General features: G+C 38.2%; 1 protein-coding gene across 1 annotated transcript; it reads left to right on the forward strand.

The window, feature by feature from the left end:
* Positions 1-27,826, forward strand: COQ3 (coenzyme Q3, methyltransferase). The gene is made up of 7 exons (XM_082856092.1): positions 1-493; positions 8,746-8,872; positions 11,826-11,978; positions 14,275-14,374; positions 17,658-17,900; positions 20,861-21,020; positions 22,245-27,826. Exons 1-7 carry the CDS (start codon positions 247-249, stop codon positions 22,463-22,465), a joined length of 1,251 nt encoding a protein of 416 aa, XP_082712218.1. The 5' UTR covers positions 1-246; the 3' UTR covers positions 22,466-27,826.
* The last annotated feature ends 104 nt before the right edge of the window (positions 27,827-27,930 follow it).

Genomic DNA, 27,930 nt, shown 5'->3' on the forward strand with positions numbered 1-27,930 from the left:
TGCTTCGGATCTTTTGTAATTATAAGTTTCGGTCAGTGTCTTACAGGAGTGTTCTTGGGAGACATCTGTTTAATATGAAATAATTAGAGCTATACAGGAATAAAAGCTAGATCACATAGCTTGAAGTGGTATCATTACTGATGGCTACTTTGAGGTGGTCATACAGGAATAGGCATAATGGAGGATCTTGAAGTTAGTTTATGACAACAGAAACATTCTATAGTTTAACTGCATGCACAGTTTGACATGTTGAGCGTTAAAAGTAACTACAGTCACACATCTGTAACACCCATCACTGCGACCATGATTAGTTTGGCTCTCGGAACCTTTCTGTTGGGGATCTTTTGCGGGAGGGACCGGAAGAGGTGGATCCTTTATGTTACGATGTGGGGAGGCCGCAAGCTGAGCTCCTCCGGGAGTCGATTTTTAGGAGCGCATAGGTCGGCGTTCCGGGGCACACAGGCTGACTGTCCTCGATTAACGACGTCGGCGGGTGAGTGTGTGCGTGGGGGTCGCTCGCACGCAGCCCACGGCGCGGGCCGGCTGTTCTGCGCAGGCGCAGGCGCGGGCGGCGGGCTGTCTCGGGAATCCGCGCGGGGTCAATCAAAGACCTGTACGTTAGGTCCTGGGCCTTGCTGTCCGTAGAACGCTCTGCCTGGGCTCTTACCGTCCCTTACCCAGAGGCTGGGAAAAATAGCTGAGGACTAGAGGTCCTGGCTGAGGAGAGCGCAGCCTGCGGGCCGCCGCCATGTATCCAGTGACCTTTGTCTTATTTTCGTTGAGCTCCTGCAGGAGCCGGCCGCCGGTGTGCCGGCTGGAGTCTCAAGGTCATGTGTCTTTTTCCTTTGCCCCGGCGGGAAAGGACACCAGCTGTCTCATAGTTATCGCCTTTTGTTTGTGTTTTGTTTGCACGTATCTTGCCATGTTTCAGAATTTAAGGCAGCAATATTATTTTTTGATGAATAGGTTAATTCAACACATTGTATTGGCAAATAAGATCAAGAAAGTAGCACACCGAACCTGATCCTTGTAGAAGACAGTTTGATTATTTAACTCCCAATATTAACCAGAACGTTAAGTTCATTTTTTACATGAAACTCATTTAACAAATACTGCTTGCCAGGCACTGGGAATTTTTAAAGAAGTGATACCTAAGGGCCCCTTTAAAAAAACGTCAGGATGGAACTAAGATCACCTTATAAAGAGCAAAAACTGGGAAACTTAAAGGCCTCCAATAGAATTGACAAGTTGTGGGAGTTCCCTGGTAGCCTAGTGGTTAGGCTCCCGGGATTTCACTGCGGTAGCTGGGGTTCAGTCCCTGGTGGAGGAACTGAGCTTACGCAAGCTGTGTGGCCTGGCCAAAAAAACAAAAACAAAAACAAAAAAAGAATTGATAAGCTGTTACTCTCAATAGAGTGAAAAATAGTGCAGCCAATAAACATGATTTAAATCAATGTGTAGCCACATGGAAAATGATTAGATGTAGTGTTAAGAAGGTAAGTTACAGAAGACCTAAATAGACATTTCTCTGAGGAAGGCGTACAGATGGCCAACGGGCACAAGAAAAGATGCTCAATATTGCTAATTATTAGAGAAATGCAAATCTACAGTGCGTTATCACCTCACACCAGTCAGAATAGCCACCATTAAAAAGTCTACAAATAATGCTGGAGAGGGTGTGGAGAAAAGGAAGGCGCCTACACTCTTGGTGGGAATGTAAATTGGTGCAGCCACTATGAAGAACGGTATGGAGGTTCCTTAAAAAACTAAAAATAGAGTTACCATATGATCTTGCATTCCCATTCCTGGGTATATACCTGGAGAAAGCTCTAATTTCAAAAGATACATGCACCTCAGTGTTCATAGCAGCACTATTTACAATAGCCAAGACACGGAAGGAAACTAAGAGTCCTTTGACAGATGAATGGATATAGAAGATGTGGTATATATACACAATGGAATATTACTCAGCACAAAAAAGTGAAATAATGCCATTTGCAGCAACATGGATGGACCTAGAGATTATCATACTAAGTAAGTCAGACAGACAAATATCATATCGTTTATATGTGAAATCTAAAAAAATGATATAAACGAACTTATTTACGAAAACAGAAATAGACTCACAGACATAGAAAACAAACTTACGGTTACCGAAGGGGATAGTGGTGGTGGTGGGGAATAAATTATGAGTTTGGTATTAACATATACACACTAATACCTATAAAATAACAAGAACCTACTGTATAGCACAGGGAACTCTATTCAATATCTTGTAATAACCTGTAATGGAAAAGAATCTGTCTGAATCACTTTTCGGTACACCTGAAACTAATGCAACATTGTAAATTAACTATACTTCAATTTTTAAAAAGGTAAGAAAAAAACCTTACAAATCAGTTTGTATTATGAACTTGGGGATATATAGTGAGAATAGAGATACATCAAAATTTTAACAGTGATTATCTGAGGTGGAGTTGGTGATCTATCATTTTATCATTCGTTATATACTTTTCATAATTTTTTTCAGTAAATATGTCTTTTATAATCAGAAATTTAGAAAAAATACAGTATAAATATTTCCAAATTTTGGAAGTGAACATAGAAGGAATAAATATTTGGGATGAGGGAAACTTCTTAAACAAGATATTTAGGGAGCTGTCTTGAAGTTGTCCAGTTTTAGAAGAAGTTGGAATGGCCAAAGGACCAGCTTGAGTATCAATGAGGAGGTTTCTAGGAAACTGCGAGGTGTTCCTTGAAAAGTACAGTGTGGATGAAGGACTGGAAAAGAGGGCAGAGAATGGCCAGGGATAAGACAGACTTTTTAGGCCATGACAACTACACGAAAGACCACGTACACCTCCTGGGATTGACTTTCTCTTCAAGACAGTGGGAAATTACGGAACGAACAACATACTCAGACTCGTTTTTTAGAAATAACACTTGGCAGCTGTGTAGACAGTGGGACGGAGGCAGACAAGACTAGGCTCAGGGAGGCCTTAGAGTAATCCAGACAATAAATGATGAATGCTGGAACCACGCCGTTGGCACGGTAGAGGGCTTGTTCACTGTCAGCGTGGTATCTGATAGGTGCTGATAAATGACTTTTTGAATAAATTAGATGAAAAATTTCCCCATTCCTTTAAAATTTCAAATACCAGAATGATCACAGATTCGAGGTAAAGAAGGAATTGGTAGCATTCTATTAATACAAACTTGATTAGTTTCTCTCAGTTATGGTGAGGTAGATTTTAAGGCCCTTAAGAATTCTGGCCATACTGATGACTGAGGGACTAATTTTCCAGAAATAGGGGAGGTGAGAGGGAGATTGGGGTCATCACTGACCAGAGAGCAAGGACTGTGTTGAAATCTTTGTGGCTCAATTTCATGATAATACCTTACACAGTTGACCCTTGAACAACACAAGTTTGAACTGCACCAGTCCTCTTAAATGTGGGGAGTTTTCTCCCAATAAATATGTACTACAGTACTACATTGCCTGAGGTTGGTTGAATCCAAGGACGTGGAGCAGCAGATGTGGAGGGCCGACTGCAAAGTTACACCTGGATTTTTGACTGCATGCGTGCCTTGGCGCTGCTAACCGCCACATTGTTCAAGGGTCAACTGTAAATCCTTATCTGTGTATCACAGTCTACATAATTCTCTGATATCTCATTTACCTACCTAAAGTCATAAGGGAGGTGATATTTGACCTGGGTCTTAAAAAATAACACAGATAGAAATGGTGGGAGAGAGAATAACTTGAGCTAAAGCCTAGAAGCACAAACTTTCTTTCTGAGGATGTTAAAATGAATTTTGGCCAGGCTGTGAGGTCCTATTAAACAAAACAAAATTTTAAAAACATAAAAAGCTCAGGAGAAAAATGTTCAGAGACTATGAAAAGACAAGACATGAAAAATAAATGACCATTTGTCTTAGTCCATTCCTACTGCTACAGCAAAATACCACAGGCTAGGTGGCTTATAAACCAGAAAAATGTATTTCTCACAGTCCTGGAGATTGCAGAGTCCAAGATTCGGTGTCTGGTGAGTGCTCACTCCCTGGTTCTCTCCCTGGGGTCTCTTTTTATAAGGGCACTAAACCCAATCATGAGGGTTCCACCCTCTCAAAGACCCCCGCCTCCTAATACCATCCCCTTGAGGGTCAGGATTTCAACATGTGAATTTGGGGGAGACACAAATATTCAGACCATAGCACCATTAAACTTAAAAAAAGACACTTAACCTCACTCATGATAAATTAAAATTATAGTGAGAGACCATTTTCAACTATTGGATTAGCAAAGATAAAAAAAGTTTGATAATACACTGCATAGGTGACTATCAAAGTATTATCAGTGTGGGGAAACCAACACTAGAAACTCATAGTTTCTAGTGAGATTGCAAATTGGTTCAACATCTAAGAAAGTAATTACAAATTTATAAATGCACATGGCAATTGACACAATACCTGTGGTTTTACATACAGGTACTCTCAAAAAGAAATTACCTATGTAATTCAATCTTATGTTTTCAGAATAGCAAAAGATTAGAAATAATTTAAATAAATGTACATTAATAGGGCACTGCTTAAGGCAGAAATAGAGACACATGTAGAGAACAAATGGCATTTACCAAGGGGGAAAAGTGGCAGGGGGTGGTGGTGGTGGTGTGATGAATTGGGAGATTGGGATTGGCATGTATACACTGATGTATATAAAAGGATGACTAATAAGAACCTGCTGTATAAAAAATAAATAAAATTCAAAAAAAAATAGGGTACTGCTTAAATAAATGATGAGTTACAGCCATACAATGGATTACCTTGCAAACCTAAAAAAAAGGAAGTTCTTTATGCTCTATTATGGAAAAAATCTCCAAGATACATTGATAGGTGGAAAGAGCAAGGTGCAGAACAATGAGTATACTGTGCTACATTTTGTATAAAATAAGAGAGAAATTGATACACAAAAATGAAATATGTATAAAATATCTGGAGGCTTACATGCAAATCTAGTAACATTGGTTGCTTGCAGAGAGGGAAGTTGGATACCTAGAGTCAGGGGGAGGAGAAGCACTTTGTAGTGTCCATTTTTATACTTTTTAATTAAAAATTTTTTATTTTGAAATAGACTCATAAGAAGGTGCAAAAATAATACAGAGAATTTCCATATGCCCTTCACCCAATTCCTCAGTGATAACATCTTACATAACCATAATACATTGTCAGAGTCAGGAAATTGACGTTAGTATGATACCATCAACTAAACTACAGTCCTTTGGATTTCACCACCTTTACATGCACTCATTGTGCGTGTGTGTGTGTGTGTGTGTTACCACACATAGAGATTTGTGTAATAATCACCACAATCAGGATATGGAACTGTTCCACAATCACAGCGAAACTCCTGGTAATACTCCTTTATAGTCAAACCTTACCACCAACCTTAAACCTTGATCTATTTTCCATTCCATTATATTATTATTTCCATTATAATTTTGCCATTTCACAAGTGTTATGTAAGTGGAATCTTACAGTATATACCTTTTGAAAAAATGTTTCTGCACTCAACATAAATACCCTTGAAATCCATCCAAGTTTTTGCATGTATCAGTAGTTCATTCCTCTTGATTTCTGAGTAGTATTTCATGATATGAATATGCCACCGTTTGTTTAACCATTCATCTATTGTAGGATATTTTGATTGATTCCAGTTTGGGGCTGTTATGGATAAAGTTGCTGTGAACGTTGATGTACAGGTTTTTGTGTGGACGTAAGTTTTCACTTTTCTGGGATAAATGCCCAGGAATGCACTTGCAAAGCTGCATGATAAATATATGTTTAACTTTATTAGAAACTGCTAAACTGCTTTTCATGGTGTCTGTACCATTTTACATTCCCACTAGCAATATATAAGAGATCTAGTTTTTTCATGTCTTGGTCCACACCTGGTAATATCAGGGATGGTTAAATTTTAGCCAATTTGATAGGTATGTAGTGGCTTTCATTTGCATTCCTCTAATGGCTACTGCTATTTAACATCTCTTCATGTGCTTATTTGCATCTGTATATCTTCTTTGATGAAACGTCTGTGTCTTTTTATAATACCCGCAGCCATTTTAAAATTGGATTGCTTATTTTGTTTTTCTGTGGGAGGTTTTTTGTTTTTCTGTTTGTTTTACTGTTGAGTTTAAAGAGTATCTTTATATATTCCAGATACAAGTTCTTTATGGGATATATGTTTTACAAATATTTCCTCCCATTCTGTGACTTGACTTTTCTTTTTCTGAACAAGGTGTTTTGCCGAGCAAAAGTTTTAAACTTTGATTAAATCCAATTTAATCAATATTTTCTTTTATGGATTGTGATTTTGGTGTCAGATGTGAGAACTCTGTGTGTAACCCTAAATCAGGAAGAGCTTCTCCTATATTTTCTTCTAAAAGTTTTATAGTTTTGCATTTAGATCATTTTGAGTTCAGTTTTGTATAAGATGTAAGATTTCGGTCAAAATTTTCTTTTTTGTCTATGACGTCTAATTGTTTCAACACCATTTACTGAAAAGACCATTCTTCCTCCTTTGAACTGCTTTTGCACCATTGTCAAAATATCAGTTGGGTGAATTTTTTTTTTTTTCCTCTGGACACTCTTGTTGCATTGATATTTCAGTCTGTCTCTCCTCCAGTACCACACTGTCTTGATTACTGTAGCTCTATGATAAGTCTTAGAATTGGGTATTTGATTTCTGCAGTTTTATTCTCCTTTTTAACATTGTTTATTCTGTCTCTTTTGATAGAAATTGTTTCAAACATATAGATCAATTTGGGGAGGATTTATGTTGACTCTTCCAATCCATGAACACAGTATGTTTCATCATTTACTAGGTTGTCTTTGATTTCTTTCATCAGTGTTTTATATAAATTTTCAGAATACAGAATCTGAACATGTTTTGAGGGATTTATACAACAATGGAAGTATTCTTTCTTGGACTGATTTTAAATAATAGAGCATTTTGAATTTTGCTTTCCAGTTGTTCATTGTTAATGTATAGAAATAATTGACTTTTTTGTGTGTTGAATTTGTAGTCTGTTACTTTGCTGAACCGACTTATTCCAGGAGCTTTTTATTTTTATATTTTAAAGATTTCTTGGGATTTTATACATAGACAATCGTATCTGCAAATAGGGACCGTTTAATTTCTTCCTTTCCATTCTGTATGCCTTTTATTTCCTTTTCTTGCCTTATGTACTGGCTAAGATTTTTAGTAGTACATTGAATAGGAGTCATGAGAATGGGCATTCTTGCCTTGTTCTTGATTTTAGGTGTAAAGTACTTAGTCTATCACCATTAAGTACTTTGTGAGCTATAGAATTTTTATGGGTGTTCTATCAGATTGAAGAATTTCTCTTTTATTCTTAGTTTGCTGAGCGTTTTTAGTCGTAAGTGGGTGTGGAGTTTGTCAAATGTTTTGTCCACATTAATTAGTAAGCTATGTGTGTTCTTCTCTCAACTATTAATATGGTAGATTACATTGATTGATTTTCTACTCTTGAACTAGTGTTGCATAGCTAGAATAAATCCTACTTGGTTATGCTATATTTTTCCTTTTATATGTTGCTGGATTCTGTTTACTAATTATTGAGAATTTTTGTATCTGTTCATGAGAGAAATTGGTCTGTGGTTTTCTTTGCTGTACCATCTTTGTCTGGTTTTTGTCTGGTTTTTGCTAGAGTAATTTGTCTTCTTGGTGGATTCTCTCTCTCTCTTTTTTTTTTAATTGAAGTATAGTTGATTTACATCTATATATGTAGATTTATATATAGGTGTAAATCTATAGATTTACATCTGTATATGTAGGTTATTGCATGTATATATAACCTATATATCCTGTATATAACCTATATATCCTTTATAGGTTATTACAAGATATTGAATATAGTTTCCTGTACTATATAGTAAATCCTTGCTGTTTTATCATAATGTAATGTCCCTGGTAGTTTTCTTTGCTCTAAGGTCTACTTTGTTTAAATGTTTATTGAACAACTGAATGTTCTGCAGCAGAGTAACTAGTTCATAAAGCAGGTCCCTGTGTAAGTTGGAACATATAAACTGAATGACTGTTTATTTTAGGAGATATATATGTCTATAAGTGCACATTTTTTTTCCTCTGTAAAATGTGTTAAGCATACATATAAATCCATTTCATGTAGCTAACATGAAAGTGATATAATTTGAGCTGGTTTTGATAAATAATCTCAAAATTAATATTACCCTAGCTTGTGGGAATTCCCTGGTGGTCCAGTGGTTAGGACTCTGCGCTGTCACTGCTAAGGGCCCGGGTTTGATCCCTGGTTGGGGAACTAAGATCCCACAAGGTGTGTGGTGTGGCAAAAAAAAAGAAAATTACTCTAGTTTAAAAGGTAATGTAGTTTTAATTTGAATATCATTTTTTAATAATTTTGTGCAGCATAATATGTATGTAAAAACAAATGGCATGAAAAACTTTACCATAGGCATTACTTATTTTTGATGATTATTATTTCAGAAATATGTGATTGGAGTTAGATGGCAGAATGCAAGATTTTTATTTTATAATTTAAAGTAAAATCCAAAATTAAGGGGAAAAAACCCTTTTGTTTATCAACTGTAATATAAGATTGCTGTATAAAATAGTTTCTTCAATTACATGCATATCAGGGATTCATACTGTGCAATGCTTTCTCTAGACATTTAATTTTCTTTTTTCAGCTTATTCAAAAAATCAGCTCAGTTGGACTCTACAAATTAAACCATCGGTTTTCAGTGAATACAGAATCATATGTTTCAAATCCTATAGCATGACTTTTGCCTGCCTGAATAGGATGAAAAGTTACAGGTAAGTTTATTCATTACTGTGGCAAATATTCACATAATTATGTGCAATAATAGTTTCGTATTGATTGTGTTTAATAAACTTTGTCAGTATAGCTCATGTGGTTTGATTAAGGGTAGCTTTTATTTATTTAAATATTCTTATTTTCCCAACAGCTTTTAAATTTGGGAAATTTCAAACCCACAGAAAATTTGTAATATAGTATATACATCAAGTGCATGCCTTTCATCCATATTTAGCGATAGCTTTTATTTTATTTTATATATATATATATTTTTGCAGTACGCGGGCCTCTCACCGCTGCGGCCTTTCCCGCTGCGGAGCACAGGCTCCGGACGCGCAGGCCCAGCGCCCACGGCCCACGGGCCCAGCCGCTCCGCGGCATGTGGGATCTTCCCGGACGGGGGCACGAACCCGTGTCCCCTGCATCGGCAGGCGGACTCTCAACCACTGCGCCACCAGGGAAGCCCCCGATAGCTTTTATTTTTAATGCAATGCTATATTACTCAGAGAACTACTTTTTACTTATTCATAATATCCTTATGACAGGACACAAATAACACAGTGCTTAGATCATAAATGATTTGGGTATAACATAAATATAAGGTGGTTAAGTATATATTCTAGATAGTAAGATTGAATCAAAGTAATATCTTTATGTATTCATATATTAGAAACCAATTTCTAACTTTGTGAAAAATATTGCATTGGGTTAAGGTATGAGCTCTGTTTTCCAAGTGCATGCTCTACTTCTCATAAATGAACTGGCTCTTTTAAGATTGGATGTCTGTAATATCATTCTTACTCAACTGAGCAACCACCTACTGTTAACTATTGTAAGTTAGTCCTTTTTTTTTTTTTTTTTTTTTTTGCGATAAGCAGGCCTCTCACTGTTGTGGCCTCTCCCATTGCGGAGCACAGGCTGCAGATGTACAGGCCCAGCGGCCATGGCTCACAGGCCCAGCCGTTCCGCGGCATGTGGGATCCTCCCGGACCGGGGCACGAACCCGTGTCCCCTGCATCGGCAGGCGGACTCTCAACCACTGCGCCACCAGGGAAGCCCAAGTTAGTCCTTTTTAAAAAAAATTTATTTATTTTTGGCTTCGTTGGGTCTTAGTTGTGCATGTGAGATCTTTTATTGCAGCACATAGGCTTCTCTCTAGTTGTGGCGTGCAGATTTTTTTTTTTTTCTCTCTAGTTGTGGCGTGCAGGCTTCAGAGCACGTGGGCTCTCTAGTTGAGGTGTGTGGGCTCAGTAGTTGCGGCGAGGGGGCTTTGTTGCCCCGTGGCATGTGGGATCTTAGTTCCCCGACCAGGGATTGAACCCGCGTCCCCTGCGTTGGAAGGCAGATTCTTTACCACTGGACCACCAGGGAAGTCCCTGTAAGTTAGTCCTTGATTACTGAGGCTTTGCATGAAGCATGAAAAAGAGGGTAATATTCATAAAATAATATTGAAGAAGAGTGATATTTAACTCTTAAAAGGATATTAAGTAATCAATATAGAATGTAGTCTATGTAGCTTAGAAAAACGTAGTAAAAATTTAAATGGCATTACCTATGCTAATGTAACAACCTATTCTCTTTTACTCAAGAACCTCTGAAGGATTTTCCTATCATGTACTTTGACATGGGACCTGGTGTAGTGTCTGTCTGATCCCCATTTAGTCCCTGTTTGATTCCATTTGATTAAAAAATATATTTACGTGAATTATATGCTTTTCTGGGGCTTCTCCTTCAGATTATTTATTTGACAAATGTTTCCCGAGCACCAACTGTGTTTTAGGAACTGTGCTTGTCACTAGGAATAAAATGGTAAGCAAGACAGCTTATGTTCTAATGGACAGACATGATCAACTAATCACATAGGCTCACAAAGAAGTACAGAGTTGTAGAGGAGTTAAAATAGGACAGTATTAGATGACATTCCATTTAAACTAAGCTCTAAAGGATGAGAAGAAATTAATTAGGTGTGTAGAGGAGAGAGGGGGGAATGTGAGAACAATGTTCCAGGCAGAGGGAATGACATGTCCAAAGTATCTGGGGAATGAACAAGCATGGCCAATTCAAAGAACTTAAAGAAGGCCCATGTGGCTGGAGTGGGGAGGTTGAAGAGAGTAGTGGGAAGTGACTTTGGAGAGGGAAGAAACTTGGGACCAAATAATTCAGAATATTGTATGCTATGCTAAAGATTTTGGTCTTTTTCCCAATGTCACTGGAAAGCCATGGAAGCATTTTCAGTGGGAAAATAGCATGATCATATTTATATTTCAGAACAGTCACTCTGGGTGCATTGTGGGGAACAGATTAGAGGGGGATGAAGTCCTAAGCAGGCCAACTAATTAGAAGGCTAGGACAATAGTTCAGGCAAGAGATGACGGGAGCTTGGATTAGTATGATCAAGCAGTAGAAATGGAGAGAAGGCTGAGGCATCTGAGTTCAAATCCTGGCTCCACCACTTAATCTCTCTGAGCCTTCCTTTTCTTGTCTGTGCACTAGAGATAATAACAGTACCTACCTTATGGAGTTGCTGAGGATTAAATAAGATGACATATGACATATAGGGATTTCTTAAACAAGCAGTACCTGGTATTTAGTAAGTATTCAGTAAATAGTTACTACTACTACTACTACTACTACGTGACCCAAAAGGCCAAGTTTTATAAAGTTTCATTTTTGTTGTAACTTACTTCGAAAGCAAATTAATTTGTTTCATCTGTGACTATATATATATATATATATATAAATATATATATACACACACACACACACATATACATATATATATTTATAAGCAATGTGATTATAAGAAAACTTGTTTTGAAGCATCAAAAATGAGCGATACATGTATTTAGAATCTAGTAAATTGCAAATTAGAATATCTTTCTACTTAATATAACCCATGTTACATTTTTTTAAATGGCAGTTTTTGCCTGGCTCTTCCTTCTGATCTCTTAGACTCCCTTGGACAAGACCGTACAGTACTTCCCGGACCACTGTAGACAGCAGTGAGGTGAAGACCTTCCTGGCCTTGGCGCACAGGTGGTGGGACGAGCAAGGAGTATATGCACCTCTTCACTCTATGAATGACCTGAGGGTGCCGTTCATTAGGTAACATTACAGAAATTCTAGATCTTTTAAAATACAACTCTTTTCAATAATTCATTTTCTTTCGAGTTCATTTTTCTCTCGGTTTATGCCTAGGTTCAAAATGCTGCATTTCAACTTTGCTTTAGAAATTAGGGAGATTCTCTTCAATATCCATTGTTTGACACTATTAATTATTATTATTATTATTATTTTTTTTGCGGTACGCGGGCCTCTCACTGTTGTGGCCTCTTCCGTTGCGGAGCACAGGCTCCGGACGCGCAGGCCCAGCGGCCATGGCTCACGGGCCCAGCCGCTCCACGGCATGTGGGATCTTCCCGGACTGGCACGAATCCGTGTCCCCTGCATCGGCAGGCGGACTTTCAACCACTGCGTCACCAGGGAAGCCCTAAATATTTTTTAAAATTTATTTTATTTACTTATTTTTGGCTGCATTGGGTCTTCGTTGCTGCACGGGATTTCTCCAGTTGTGACAAGCAGGGGCTACTCTTCATTGCAGTGCACAGGCTTCTCATTGTGGTGGCCTCTCTTGTTGCGGAGCACAGGCTCTAGGCGCGTGGGCTTAGTAGTTGTGGCTCACTGGCTCTAGAGCACAGGCTCAGTAGTTGTGGCGCACAGGCTTAGTTGCTCCGCGGCATGTGAGATCTTCCCGGACCAGGGCTTGAACCCATGTCCCCTGCACTGGCAGGTGGATTCTTAACCACTGTCCCACCAGGGAAGTCCCGAAACTATTTATTTTTTAATAGCATCACTCGAGTTCTACCACAGTCTGTGTGCTTCAGGAACTTAGAGTTTGCCATGGGAGATAAAGGCAAGGGTTCATCAGACTCCACTTATCAAGACTCCACTTATCAATTGTTCATTCGTTCTTCTGTCCATTTATTTATTTATTTATTAAACATTTTTGAGCAGCCGACATGGGCAAGGCACTGTGATAGACACAGAATATCAGATTCAGACTGCCCTCAAGGAACTTCCTGATTGGTTTTTGCTGGTTTTATTAGTGCAGCAAAAAGGAAAATATTGGCACATTCTTATTACCACTGAATTAGTGGATCATTGAAAACACTAAGGCAGAGAAAAGCAGAAATGTCATTCTGTTAGGCTAGATCAGTGGTTCTCAGGGTTAGCCCTGGACTAGCAACATCAGTATCACCTGTGATCTTGATAGAAATACAAAATTCTCAGGTATCACACTGGACCTACTGCTTTGGGGGGTCAGCAGTCTGTGTTTTCCTTCCAGGTGATTCTGATGCACGCTCAGGTTGAGAACTACTCTGTTCCAACTAATGTGACACTACTAGTTAGACATCACACTAGAAAAGACCATCCAGGGCAGTACAAATTATGGTTAGAAGCTTAGATTTTATTCTGATCATAATTAAAACCATTGGAAGGGAGCAATGTGATCTAAACTATGATATAAAGAGGTCATTTTGGCCAATGTGTGAAGAATGGATTTGATTTCATTTGAAATGGGTCCTTCCTGTATATTATAACGTTCTGAAATTATCTACTTAACCACTGTCTAGGTTTTTCTTAGAAGTCAATTAATTTGAATAGCAATAAAAGATTTCCTAAGATGTCCTTATTATATATGATGTTTATTTTAATATAAGTATAATTAGAATTTGTATGTAGTCCAACTTAAAAGTTTAGTTTACGATACTGTTAGCTATATATATCTGTGTGTGTATATGGGTGTGTATGTGTGTGTGCTTACATTTGTGTATGTGGGAAAATATTGCTATGATTATCTTAGAATTAAGTTTACTTGATTTGGGTGCCTGTTTACATGATCATGAAAACACCACTAAGAAGACGAAAAGTGACTCAATTTAGAAGGGAATGTAGGCAAATTCTGCAAATATAGATCTCCAGTCTGCTTCTGCTAAACCCTGTAAAATAACCTATTTGTTGCTGATATGAAATGGATCTAGCAAGTACTAGCAACATAGCTAATAATACCTCAGGTGACATGATATCTCAAGTGAATAAAATTAGGTTAATCTAAACTAGATTGTTTTTAAAGTTTTTCTTTAGATTATTACTAAAGTAATAGTTAAGTCATAATTATTACTAGGTTATTTCAAGAACTTTAAACCTCCTGCTTCTGATTAATAAAAATCTTATAAATTAAGCATAATGGCATTTTATGCTGAAAATAAGTTTTTTTACCCCCAAAATCAATAGTCTGTTTAAAAAGAGAGTTTAATATTTCTTTGAAAATTATGCACTTTTAAGACTTTATTGATAAAATTAATGATTTGTTTTTATATATTTTGAATTTTTTTAAAAGAGACAATCTTTTAAAAACAGTTGCTGATCACCAGCCAGGAAAACCTTTGTCTGGGATGAAGATTCTTGATGTTGGCTGTGGTGGTGGATTGTTAACGGAGGTAAGTGATTTACAACTTTCCTGGCATTTTTCTTTTTTTTTTTTTTTTTAAAGGGAACTTTATATTTATTTATTTATTTATTTATGGCTGTGTTGGGTCTTCGTTGCTGTGTGGGCTTTCTCTAGTTGTGGTGAGCGGGGGCTGCTCTTCATTGCGGTGCGCGGGCTTCTCATTGCAGTGGATTCTCTTGTTGCGGACCATGGCCTCTAGGTGCGCAGGCTTCAGTAGTTGTGGCACGCGGACTCAGTAGTTGTGGCTCTCGGGCTCTAGAGCCCAGCCTCCGTAGTTGTGGCGCACGGGTTTAGTTGCTCCGCGACATGTGGGATCTTCCCGGACCCGGGCTCAAACCTGTGTCCCCTGCATTGGCAGGCGGATTCTTAACCACTGTGCCACCAGGAAAGCCCAACTTTCCTGGCATTTTTAACTGGGAAAAAAAAAAATTGAGAAAATGTGGGCTTATGCCTCTTTTATCCTTTTAACAAATAATATTGTTCATTTTTAAAACAGGAAGTGTATAATGTTGTTTTTAATATTTTTATGATTATAAACTAGTACATGCTTTTTACTTTCTTAAAAATATATAAGTATTTCAGAAAATTATAGTGAGGATTTTTTTTTTTACACAAAAATGGGGCACTGGTAAAAATAAATAAATGGGACCTAATTAAACTTAAAAGCTTTTTCACAACAAAGGAAGCCATCATCAGAACAAAAAGATAACCTACTAAATGGGAGAAAGTATTTGCAAATGATATGATTGATAAGGGGTTAATATCCAAAATATATAAACAGCTCATACAACTCAACATCAAAAAACAAACAACCAGGTCAAAAAACAAACAACCAGGTTAAAAAACAAGCAGAAGACCTGAGTAGACATTCTTCCAAAGAAGATATACAGATGGCCAATAGGCACATGAAAAGATGCTCAACATTGCTAATCATCAGAGAAAGGCATGTCAAAACCACAACTAGATATCACCTCACACCAGTCAGAATGGCTATCATTAAAAATTCTACAAATAACAAATGCTGATGACGATGTGGAGAAAACAGAACCGTAGTACACTGTTGGTGGGAATGTAAATTGGTGCAGCCACTACAGGAAACAGTATGGAGGTTCCTCAAAAAACTAAAGATAGAACTACCATATGACTGAGCAGTTCCACTCCTGGGTATACATCTGAAGAAAACAAAAAAACTAATTCGAAAAGATACACGCACCTCAATGTTCATAGCAGCACTATTTACAAGAGCCAAGATATGGAAGCAACCTAAGTGTCCATCAACAGATAAATGGATAAAGAAGATATCTCTCTGTCTCTCTGTCTCTCTGTCTCTCTGTCTCTCTGTCTCTCTCTCTCTCTCTCTCACACACACACACACACACACACAGGAATAATAGCCATAAAAAAGAATGAAAATTTTGCCATTTGCAACAATGTGGGTAGACCTAGAGGGTATTACACTTAGTAAAATAAGTCAGACAAAGACAAATACTGTATGTTATCGCTTATGTATGGAATCTTAAAAATAAAGCAAACAGGGCTTCCCTGGTGGCACAGTGGTTGAGAGTCCGCCTGCCGATGCAGGGGACATGGGTTCGTGCCCCGGTCCGGGAGGATCCCACATGCCGCAGAGCGGCTGGGCCCGTGAACCATGGCCGCTGGGCCTGTGCGTCCGGAGCCTGTGCTCCGCAACGGGAGAGGCCACAGCAGTGAGAGGCCCGTGTACCGCAGAAAAAATTAAAAAATTAAAAAAATAAAGCAAACAAATGAATATAACAAAACAGATTCACAGATACAGAGAACAAACCAGTGGTTGCCAGTGGGGAGAAGGAAGGGGACAGGGGCAAGATATGGGTAGGAGGATTAAGAGGTACAAACTACTATGCATAAAATAAATAAGCAACAAGGATATATTGTACAGCACAGGGAAATATAGCCATTATTTTATAATAACTTTAAATGGAGTATAATCTATAAAAATATTGAATTACTATGTTGTACACCTGAAACTAATATAATATTGTAAATCAACTATACTTCAATTAAAAAAAAAAGCACTGGTCATTTGAATAGCTTTGGAAATTTTGTTGTCTCTTCTCTCCCAAGATATTAGGCAATTTCCGCTGGTTTAAATGCACTGATAAGCTGTCCTTTTGCACTTGCTTCAGTATCAAAACGTAACAGAATTTTGCCTGCTTTGGGGGCTCTCCCCTTCTTAGGTGCTCTAGAGTACTTCTCCCTGTGAACAATACTTGCTTTAGCTGACAGAATATTTATGCCCTACAGTTCTATTTTGTAATATCCTATCAACACAATAACTTTTTGTTTAAATGCTGCATCATAATCTTTGCTTGAAAGATATTTTAAGCAAACAGTACAGGATACAAATGTAAGTGAAGATACAATGGTGTGTGTTACTGTCAAGGTCATAACAGCCAAGTTGACAGTGAGGTTAACAGAGGCCTTTGATACATAGCTAAGTTTCCATATGCACAGAAAATGTGTTCTTCATATGGCAGTGTGCTGGTTTCTCTTGACATCAATTATAAAATTTCAGGAAATGTAAAATATGTGAAAATACATCCCTTAGAATCAAGAATATGAGGTGTATCAAATTGTAAATTAGTACAATTTTACTCTATGTGTTCTATGATCTTCTCCGTGTATTATTACAGATTTATGTCTCTAAAGTTAAAATAATTTGATTTATACTTTTAACTTATTAACTAAAGAGTTATAAAATAAATGCTATGCAGTTTTGATCAAAATAAAGGCTGTGTTTAAAAATTGGGCATGTCATGGGGAGTGACTGAATATAAAGGCTGAAAGAAGAATTAGCTACGAAGAATCGTTTTTAGTCAGTCACAAGAGAAACTATGGAGAAAAAAATGTGCTTCAGAGAGTTTGAGTATTAGAAAATTTTGCTCTTTTTACAATGACGTTACATTTATTGCACTTTAAATATGTTAATACTGTACTGTGTGCCTGTAAATATATCTAGAGAATGTAGACAAAAATTTCCTCACTATTCTTAAGCAGTTCCTGATAAGTTTTGTTGTTGTTGTGATTATTGTTCTCACTTTTAAGCTTTTTATTATGGAAATTATCAAACATGTACAAACTAGAGAAAATGGTATATTGAACTTTCATGTACCCATAAATGATCTCCAACAATTAACACCTCGTGCCTAATCTTGTCTCCTTTTTGAGAAGCTTTTTATTGCTAACGTGTGTTCTATTTTCTTCCTGAGGGTAATGATTTCTTATGCCATTAGCCTCTAGGGCGGCTTGGGGCTTCAGTTATTGGAATTGATCCTGTGGATGAGAACATTAAAACAGCACAGCACCATAAATCATTTGACCCAGTCCTGGATAAGAGGATAGAGTACAGAGCGTGTTCCCTGGAAAAGATTGTGGAAGAAACTGCAGAAACATTTGATGCTGTCGTAGCTTCTGAAGTTGTAGAACATGTGATTGATCTAGAAATGTTTATACAGTGCTGCTGTCAAGTGTTAAAAGTAAGACTTACAGAGTTTACTTATTTGTTTTTTCTTTTGAGTTTGTGTATGTATCCATAGCAATAAATGTTTTATAATACTTGAAACCAGGAAGACAGGATGAGGGGACAGCATCTCTGCTGGAGATTACTTCTGCCTCTCAGCCTGCCCTCGATATCTGGGGTTTTCCAGATCTAGTATCTTCATGTCCAGGGATCTTGAAAAATGTTGGTGCTGAACACTGCAATACAAACAATAGATTTATAGTGGTATTTTTCTTTGGTGTAGTCTGGATTAATTACCTAATAGGCATTGAATGACAATTACTAAGAAATTGACTTGGATTAATACTTAAAAATAAAAACCATTATTAGCATAAATTGGTTAGCCAGCATTTGTTAAGTCACTCTGTATATGTGATATGTGTAACAGTTATCAGCTTATAAAAGAATACTTCATACAAATGATCTCATCAGATCTTACCTACAACCAGGTGAGGAAGGTAAGGCAGGCATTATGACCTCCTTTGACCCAATGAAGATCAGAATCTGAGGTGTCAGAGGTCACATGGTCTTTAAGTCAAAGGTCACTAGGCACTTAAGTAGGGCTTAAGGCTACATCTTTTTATCTGCTCAGCAGCATGTGGGATCTTCCTGGACCAGGGCTCGAACGTGTGTCCCCTGCATTGGCAGGCGGATTCTTAACCACTGCGCCACCAGGGAAGTCCCTACATTATTATGCTTATATAATTTGACACAGTCCTCTGAAGGTGGTTCCAAATTTTCTTTTAATAAATATTTCCAAAGTATTATTATTACTATATCAACTCTGTTGTTTATGTATTCAAGAGGTAACTCCCTAAGGTCAAGAGCTAGAAGAATTAAATGCTTAGCCTTTATCTAAATAGAGCTTTTAAAAAATACTTTTAAAATAATTTTAGATTTATAGGAGAGTTGGAAAGATAGTACACAGTGTTCCCACTGTGAAGGGTGGTGAAGGGTGCCCTTCACCCAGTCTCCCCTACTGTTAACATTCTACATAATAAGGGTAGGAACTGGGGTGAGGCAGGTGTGGCAGAAAGTCAAAGGCGGCACTCACTATTCTGCGCCAGTCCTGCATTTGCATGCCCCAGAGAGTGAGTGCCTCCTTGGATTCTGTGCCCTCAGTAGCTCACTTGCCTCACCGTACTCCTAGCCCTGTATGTAGCCCATGGTGTATTTCTCAAAACTACAAAATTAGTTGACATTATACTATTAACTACACTACAGACCCTGTTAAATTTCATTAGTATTTCCACTAATGTCATTTTTCTGTTGTAGGATCCAATCCAGTATTCCATATTGCATTTAGTTGCCATATCTCTGTAGTCTCCTTCAATGTGTATAGTTTCTTGGTGGTGTTTCCTCTTAAAAACAAATTTTATTAGGTATACCTCCTATTTTCCAAGGAAAATTCCGTAATTATTTCTTTCTGAGTAGTGTCTCAGTCAGTGTGTATGGATGGAAGTTCTCACATATATTAGGGATACTGGCATCGTGGAATTTAAAACTAATTTTTGCTTTAATGGAAAGACTATTTAAAAAAAAATAACCAATGCTCATCACTATTTCCTTAGAGTAAGATTTTATGAAACACAGATTAGATATTTATAAGTAATTTTTCCCTTAGCTCTACTGAGATATAATTGACACGTAAGTGATTTTTTTTTTTTTTCGCGGTACGTGGACCTCTCACTGCTGTGGCCTCACCCGTTGCGGAGCACAGGCTCCGGACGCGCAGGCTCAGCGGGCATGGCTCATGGGCCCAGCCGCTCCGCGGCATGTGGGATCTTCCCGGACTGGGGCACGAACCCGTGTCCCCTGCATCAGCAGGCAGACTCTCAACCACTGCGCCACTAGGAAGCCCACACATAAGTGATTTTTAATGAGATATTTTAGAATACTAGAGTTTTACAGAGAAAAGTTATAATGTGTAATGAAGTAGTGTCTGATATTTTAGTCTTAAGGGCACATCCCAATATTTCAGGGCCTTCTCTTATCATTTTTATTTTTGGTTTAGAGTGTTATTTGAGATGTTTTCATACATATATATCTTAATATGGTTATTTTGGAAGGGGTCTTAGGCATTTTATCTCCATCAGGTGCTAATGAGAATGTGTGGAAGAGACATTAATGTTCTTGCCATTTGTGGGAGTACATACAGGAAACACTATAAATATAGTCACTAAAAAGTGGCAGACTAAACAATCCCGTAAGTGGTTTGCATTCACTGAAGTTCTTATCTTGATCTCTTTATATTCTTTATACTAATGAAATCAAAACAAAACAAAACACTTTCATACCTTAATCATTAAGGCTTTTGTCAGAGAACACTTATTGGCCTTGCCAGCCTGCACAAACCATGGGGCAGTGTGCGCTGTACCAAACAAGTTAGGCAGACTTGGCACCCAAAAAGAAAGCAGTGTGGACACATTAAGACATCAGTGTGGACATGTAACAAGGAAGAGCAGCCGGATCTCATTTCTATATTTTTATGACAAATTATTTGATATGTACAAAAGAATGTATAAATATAAACATAAATCATAGTAATGTATGATTTTAGGAGTTAGTTGTAAGCACTGTTGCATAAACTCAGTACACGCATCTGTGGTGGACTCCCATAACAATGAACTTCCCGAGAGAAAAAAAACCTCTATTTTGGTAGATTATATTTTATTCACACTTGTACGTTTGTGTTTTGTTTTTTTTTTGACCACGCGGTGTGGGATCTCAGTTCCCCGACCAGGGATCGAACCTGTGCCCCCTGCACTGGGAGCACGGAGTCTTAACCACTGGACCCCCAGGGAAGTCCCCATACTTGTGTATCTTAACTGCACTTAAATTGTTTGGAAGGAAGGAGGAGGGTGGGGGAAGCCAAGCCTTTATCTAACTGTTACTCCTAACATTTAAAATTTTACTTCTACACATATTTTTTTTTAGCCTGGTGGTTCTTTATTCATTACTACAATCAACAAAACACAGCTGTCCTATGCCTTGGGAATTGTATTTTCAGAGCAGATTGCAGGTATTGTACCAAAAGGTACTCATACATGGGAGAAGTTTGTTTCACCTGAAAAGCTAGAGAGCATTCTGGAATCAAGTAAGTATTAAAATTTTTTCCAATTTCCAAGGCCTAACTGAACTTTTAATGTGCCTATAATTATTAATCACATTAACCTAGCACTTAATGAAATAGGCCACTATTCTTTGGATGTTGGTTTTCTCTCCTCAACTAGATCATAAACGCCTTGAAGTTAGGTTTAAGTATTACATCCACTTTTCTCTCACCTATGGCACCTAACCCAGGGCCAAGCAAATCATAGATGATCAATGAATACTTTTTTGCTGTTTAGTCCTCACCTGTTTAAGGATGAGGTGCAAATGTCTTTTAGTTACACATCCTCAGTTTGTCCTATTGAGGCCGTGCTTGAATCAGCTTATTTTACGTATTACTTCCTTCATAGTCAGATATATTTTGAACTTCCTTGTCACTTTTTTTTTTGCGGTACGCGGGTCTCTCACTGTTGCGGCCTCTCCCGTTGCGGAGCACAGGCTCCGGACGCGCAGGCTCAGTAGTTGTGGCTCACGGGCCTAGCCCCTCCACAGCATGTGGGATCTTCCCGGACCGGGGCACGAACCCGTCTCCCCTGCTTCGGCAGGCGGACTCTCAACCACTGCGCCACCAGGGGAGCCCGTCACTTTTTATGTAGTGTTTTATGCTAGTTATAGCATGCCTTATAGTACGGTTATTTTAGTGTTCTTAACCTCTTTCTGGCTTGAAGGCAAGACTGTCTCCTTTTTGTGCTCCCCACAGTGCCTAGCTCTGCTTTACAGCTTGTGAGCCCTTGATTTACCTGTTGAATTCCTGTCAAGTAATAACACTTGTCAGTTCATTTATTTGGCATTTGGTATTCCTCTTAGGCTCATGTGTGTCTCATGCTTTTTGTTCATGTAACAGTATATCAATAAACTTGATTTTACTTGGAATAATATTATCTGTCCAATGAAATGTGGTAATTTCTTCTCTGCAAGTAACTTTGTTGAAAATAGAGTAGAAAAAATATTTTAAAGATGATTGGAACAGTCAGTTGTTGGCCGGTATTTTCTAAAAACAACTAACATTTATTGAGTACTTACCAAATCCCAAATACCGTGCTAGAGTTTATGTTCTGCTGCAGTAAAGAATGAGCTGTACATGGCTACAAAGTATTTGTGCCTATTGAGTTAGGAATCCTTTTTTAATTTGGAGAGTTGCATGAGACTCTTGGCATGTGGAAGGTAAATATTTATTAAATATGCTTTGTCTGATATTTTTTTTTCTCAGACGGTCTGTCAGTTCAAACTGTGGCAGGAATGCTCTACAACCCCTTCTCTGGTTACTGGCATTGGAGTAAAAACACCAGCCTTAATTATGCAGCTCATGCCGTGAAATCCGGCATGCAGGAACACCCAGCTCCTGCCGAGTTTGCTTTAAAGGAGGAAACAGAAGAGCTCCGAATTGAAACCTCCACCAACTCAGGTGTGCATGAAGAGCTGAAGAAATGAATTGTTTCTAAGGACTGTAGTAAAATGGCTTGAAAGTCTGATGTTTACAAATACGCAAAATATACCATTTGTCTTTTTTTTTTTTTTTTTTTGGTACGCGGCCCTCTCACTGCTGTGGCCTCTCCCGTTGCAGAGCACAGGCTCCGGACGCGCAGGCTCAGCAGCCATGGCTCACGGGCCCAGCCGCTCCGTGGCATGTGGGATCCTCCCGGACCGGGGCACGAACCTGTGTCCCCTGCATCGGCGGGCGGACTCTCAACCACTGCGCCACCAGGGAAGCCCGCCATCTGTCTTTTGAGACGGGATCATAAAGAAAAGAAAGTCAATAGAAAGGGCTAAAACCTTAGAAAAAAGCTTTTGTTGTTTCATCTAATAGCTACCTTCAAGGGATTAGTCTATGGATTAAAAAAAGTTTTGATGAGGTATTATGTGATCTAGGAGTTTAAGTTTCTCAGCCTTTGTTATATAAATAGGGTATACATATTTCACTTCATCTTACAGATTATATGATATTTTTCCCGCATGTATGCACATACATATATACTGTAATGTTTTAATTTAAGTAAATTTGTATCATCTAGCTTCTTCTTTATTTGGTTTTAGTTAAAGGCAGTTATGCTTCTGACTGGTTTTATTTTATACCACTTATATTTAGGAAGATAAAATGTCTTTTTTCCTTTAAATTTTGGTTTTTGGAAAGCAAATTGATTGTTAAATATATACTGGGTTTGGTCAAACATTAGAATCAAGAAATTCAGATTATGTTGGACATTTTTCTCTGTACAGTTCTATAAATGTTTTGTGGTGCCTTTTTTAAGTAGAAAAGATTTTTGAACTCAATTTAAGAGTTTAGTTACGGAAATCTTCTTTTTCGGCTAACATTTTGTAATTAGAGGGACTGACTTGAAATATACTTTCACGCCTCTTGAAGTATGTGATTTTTTGGCTTTTTCTGAAAGTCCAGAATGTATAAGGACTTTGATAGAGGGTGTTGACCAAACATGAGAAATATAGGTTGAACACCTGTGACTCATATAGAAAGTCAGCTTTTACTTTCTAGCCTTTCTCACCATTTTTTTTTTTTTTTTTTTGGCTGCACCCCACTGGACCGCTGGGGAATTCCCTAGCCTTTCTCACTTTTAAGCTCATAAGCTTTCTGTATTTCTTTGTCAATGCCTGTTGGATTGGGCTCACCACGCAAACAATTCCCAACCATCTTAGCTTATCATTTGCTTCTCAGTGGCATTCCAGGGAGGAAACTGAAATTTAAAGGGTTAAAAGAAATTTTAACTTCAGTTGCTAATGTCTAATTAGGACACTAAAAATCAGGAGTTCCCACTGGGTTTCATTTAAAAGTTTGATTCTTAGCCTGAATTCTAGTAGTTTTGTTACCAAAGCAAAGCTTCTTCATTCTATCTGTTGGGAAAAAAGAAAAGTGTTGGTATTAATCTAAATGGAAAACCAGAAACTGTAAAACTCTTAGAAGAAAACATAGGTGGAATACTCTGACATAAATTGTAGCAATGTATTTTGTTTTTTTTTTTTGGTCTCCTCAAGCAAAGGAAACAAAAGCAAAAATAAATGAATGGAACCCAATTAAACTTAAAAACTTTTGCGCAGCAAAGAAAACCAAAAACAAACAAAAAGACAATGTACTGAATGGGAAAAAGTATTTGCAAATGATATGATTGATAAGGGGTTAATATCCAAAATATATAAACAGCTCATACAACTCAACATCAAAAAAACAACCAGATTAAAAGATAGACAGGGCTTCCCTGGTGGCATAGTGGTTGAGAGTCCGCCTGCCGATGCAGGGGAAACGGGTTCGTGCCCCGGTCTGGGAAGATCCCACATGCCGCAGAGCGGCTGGGCCCGTGAGCCATGGCCGCTGAGCCTGTGCATCCGGAGCCTGTGCTCTGCAACGGGAGAGGCCACAACAGTGAGAGACCCGTGTACTGCAAAAAAAAAAAGATAGATGACCTGAATAGACATTTTTCCAAAGAAGATATACAGATGGCCAATAGGCACATGAAAAGATGCTCAACATTGCTAATCACCAGGGAAATGCAAATCAAAACCACAATGAGGTATCAACTCTCATCTGTCAGAATTGCTATCATCAAAAAGTCTACAAATAACAAGTGTTGGCAAGAATGTGGACAAAAGAGAACCCTTGTACACTGTTGGTGGGCATGTGAATTGGTGCAGCCCCTACAGAAAACAGTATGGAGATTCCTCAAAAAACTAAAAATAGAACTACCATATGACCCAGCAATTCCACTCCTGAGTATTTATCCAAACAAAACAAAAACAAAAATACTAATTCAAAAAGATATGTGCAGCCCAACGTTCATAGCAGCACTATTTACAATTGCCAAGATATGGAGGCAACCTAACTGTCCATCAACAGATGAATGGATAAAGACGATGTTATTTATATATATGTATTGGGTTGGGCAAAAAGTTCGTTCAGGGTTTTCCACCCGAACAGTTTTTTTTTGCCACCCTAATACACACACACACACACACACACACACACACACAATGGAATACTACTCAGCCACAAAAAAAGAATGAAATTTTGCCATTTGCAACAACATGGATATTGTTGGAGGGTCTTAGATGCTAAGTGAAATAAGACAGAAAGATAAGGTGAAGGGGCAAGATACAAGAGATACAAACTACTATGAATAAAATAAGCTACAAGGATATATTGTACAGGGACTTTCCTGGTGGCACAGTGGTTTAGAATCTGCCTGCCAATGCAGGGGAGGTGGGTTCGATTCCTGGTCCAGAAAGATCCCACAGGCCGTGGAACAGTTAAGCCTGTGCACCACAACTACTGAGCCTGCGCTCTAGAGCCCGTGCACCGCAACTACAAAAGCCAGCAAACCTGGAGCCCGTGCTCTGCAACAAGAGAAGCCATTGAAATGAAAAGCACGCGCACCAAAACGAAGAGTAGCCCTTCCTTGCCGCAACTAGAGAAAGCCCGTGCACAGCAACGAAAACCCAATGCAGCCAAAAATAAATTAAAAAGTTAAAAAAAAAACCGATTAATCTAAGGACTGTGTAATGAAATTGATTAAAAAGCATCCCCCAAAGGGCATTTATTTTAGAAAGAACACTCTTTCAATTATTAAAAATATACATTGTTAATTGATGTAAATTCAGTATGATTCAGTAATAGCCCCATTAGGTAGGGACTACCGTCCACTCCATTTCACAGAGATGTTAAGTGTATTCAGCCTCTCACAAGTAGTAAGATGCAGACCCAGGCAGTCTGATTGCTGAGCTTGTGCACGTCACCACTTTGATACTTGTACCTAGTATCTGTACCATCATATGGTCATCGTGGTAGAATAACCACACACAACTGGATTATTATCACGTATGTGAATTGTCTGTATGCAAGGTAGCACCTTCAAAAGCATTTAAATCAAACAGCATCACAAAATCTAGAGTCTGGGCTATTTGCCTCAGTTCTCTTAGAGCTTCATTGCCTTTCTATGACTATAACAATTACATGCTACTGATGGCAACTTAATAAAATGCTTTAAAGACCCCAAATAAAATTATAGCCTTTCTATTATAGTTACAGGTTTTACTATTGTATTAATTATAAATTGAAGAGAAGTATTGAATTCAAGTACTACACAACAAAAATATCTCAGTCAAGCAAAAAAGTAAAAAATTTTGACATTTGAAATGTCTTTTTGATGTGTGCTAGGGACACTCAACGAGGGCTTCTGTGCTACCGTTGACCTGGAATACACAATATTGAGAGGCATCAAGTAAAGATTTAGAGAGACTGCTCGGTAACGAGGCATAGGAGTAAGTCATGCTTACTGGAAATATTTTTTAAACCTGGATTGGCAAGGTGCCTGCAATTCTGTAAAACATATTTGTATAGTTACAGGCTTACAGACATTGATCCAAAAATCTACGAATCCTAAGAAAATGTCAATGGAGAAATAAAGACGGAAACGAAACCAAATGAAAGTGTTAGAACAGTCAAGACATAATTGCTTTTATTAACTTACAATGCGACTCTATTAGAAGGGAGATTCTTACTTGACTATTACTAATGAGATGCAAATGACATGCAAGTCTTCTCTGTATCAAAAAAAAAAAAAAAAGCCAAAAATCCTGACACTGATGGTTTGCATGAAAATCAAGCAAAAGAATTTATTGTGAGATCAATAAACCTCTTGTATCCCAGCAAGAAAAGGATGCAGCACATATAAACGAGCCACTGTCTAGGAACTAAAAGCCACCAGTTGGAGCCAAAGGAAGAAAATATGTTCTCAAGATGATGTGAACAGAACTGAGAATGGGGGTGGAGAGTTACAAAGTAAATATGGACACGAGATGTTTCCACTCTGATAGATTTGATTTTGTTTCCCGTTGACAGATGGGACCCAACAGACATAAAGTCACTGACATCATGTAAGATCTGCACATGTCTTTCTGACTCTAAAACAGACTCTGTATCTGGGGTCCTGATACAGGCTTCTGAGGTTCTAGGAGCCCCCTGAAATAGGGAACAAAGTTTTGCGTGTGTGTATATTTTTCTGCCGAGAATGTCCCATAGCTTTCATCAGAGTCTCAAAAGTTTCATGACCCCCCAAAAAGGTTAAAGGTGACTATAGTTAAAATACTGCAGTAGGGAAATATAGTCTTTACTTGACAGAATATGTCAGGAAAAGAAAAATACGGTCACTCTGCCTTCTGCTTATATTTTCTAAAAGTGAACATGAAGGGTGTCACTAGCTGTGAAAGGTGAAAACTGGATCATGATTTAAATTGCCTCTTTTTGGTCATTCTTTTGATATTAAATTGAAGAGACATTCTGGGATTCTGTTTTTAGACATAGTTTTGTCAGGATGGGATAGTAGAAGTCTAGATTAATTAACAATCAGATTTATGCAACGTTTAAAGAATTTCAACTCATTAAAAAAAAAGGATTGATTTTATTATTTATGTATTTATTTATTTTTTGATCACGCCCTTGGCAGTGAAAGCAGAGTCCTAACCACTGGACCGCCAGGGAATTCCCAAAAGATTGATTTTAAATAGAGATAAATAGTTGGATTAGCCACCTAGGCAGCAGGCTAGGTGGGTGGATGGATGAGAAATACGCAACCCAATGTTATCAAAGAGCCTAAGGGAACTGCCTTGTGCGGTGGGATGTCCCAGCAGCTCTCCTCATCTTCATCTGCCCCCATCCTCACACACACCACCAGGTAGCACCCAGACTCACCGCATAGTAACGAGGGCTTTGCGCTCTCAGGCCTCTGCTTGTTTACCTGAGCACCCACAGACCTGGCAGTTTTGCTCTCGTTTTTCCCCGAGAACCAATCAATGGATGCTGAACCTTAACTCTTCCAGAGGCAGATCTCTCCGTGCTCTTGAGAGGACATCTTCCTCTGAGATCAATCAGTTCAGGCCCAGGTGACTGGCAT

This window comes from Leucopleurus acutus (assembly GCF_964270905.1).
Source record: "Leucopleurus acutus genome assembly, chromosome: 15".
NCBI classification, from domain to species: Eukaryota; Metazoa; Chordata; class Mammalia; order Artiodactyla; family Delphinidae; genus Leucopleurus; species Leucopleurus acutus.

Coding starts and splice junctions, on each gene's coding strand:
- COQ3 (XM_082856092.1), top strand. CDS start 247: ATGTTGAGCGTTAAAAGTAACTACAGTCACACATCTGTAACACCCATC. Junction 494..8,745: donor TCGATTAACGACGTCGGCGG/GTGAGTGTGTGC, acceptor TTCTTTTTTCAG/CTTATTCAAAAAATCAGCTC. Junction 17,901..20,860: donor GCTGCTGTCAAGTGTTAAAA/GTAAGACTTACA, acceptor ATTTTTTTTTAG/CCTGGTGGTTCTTTATTCAT.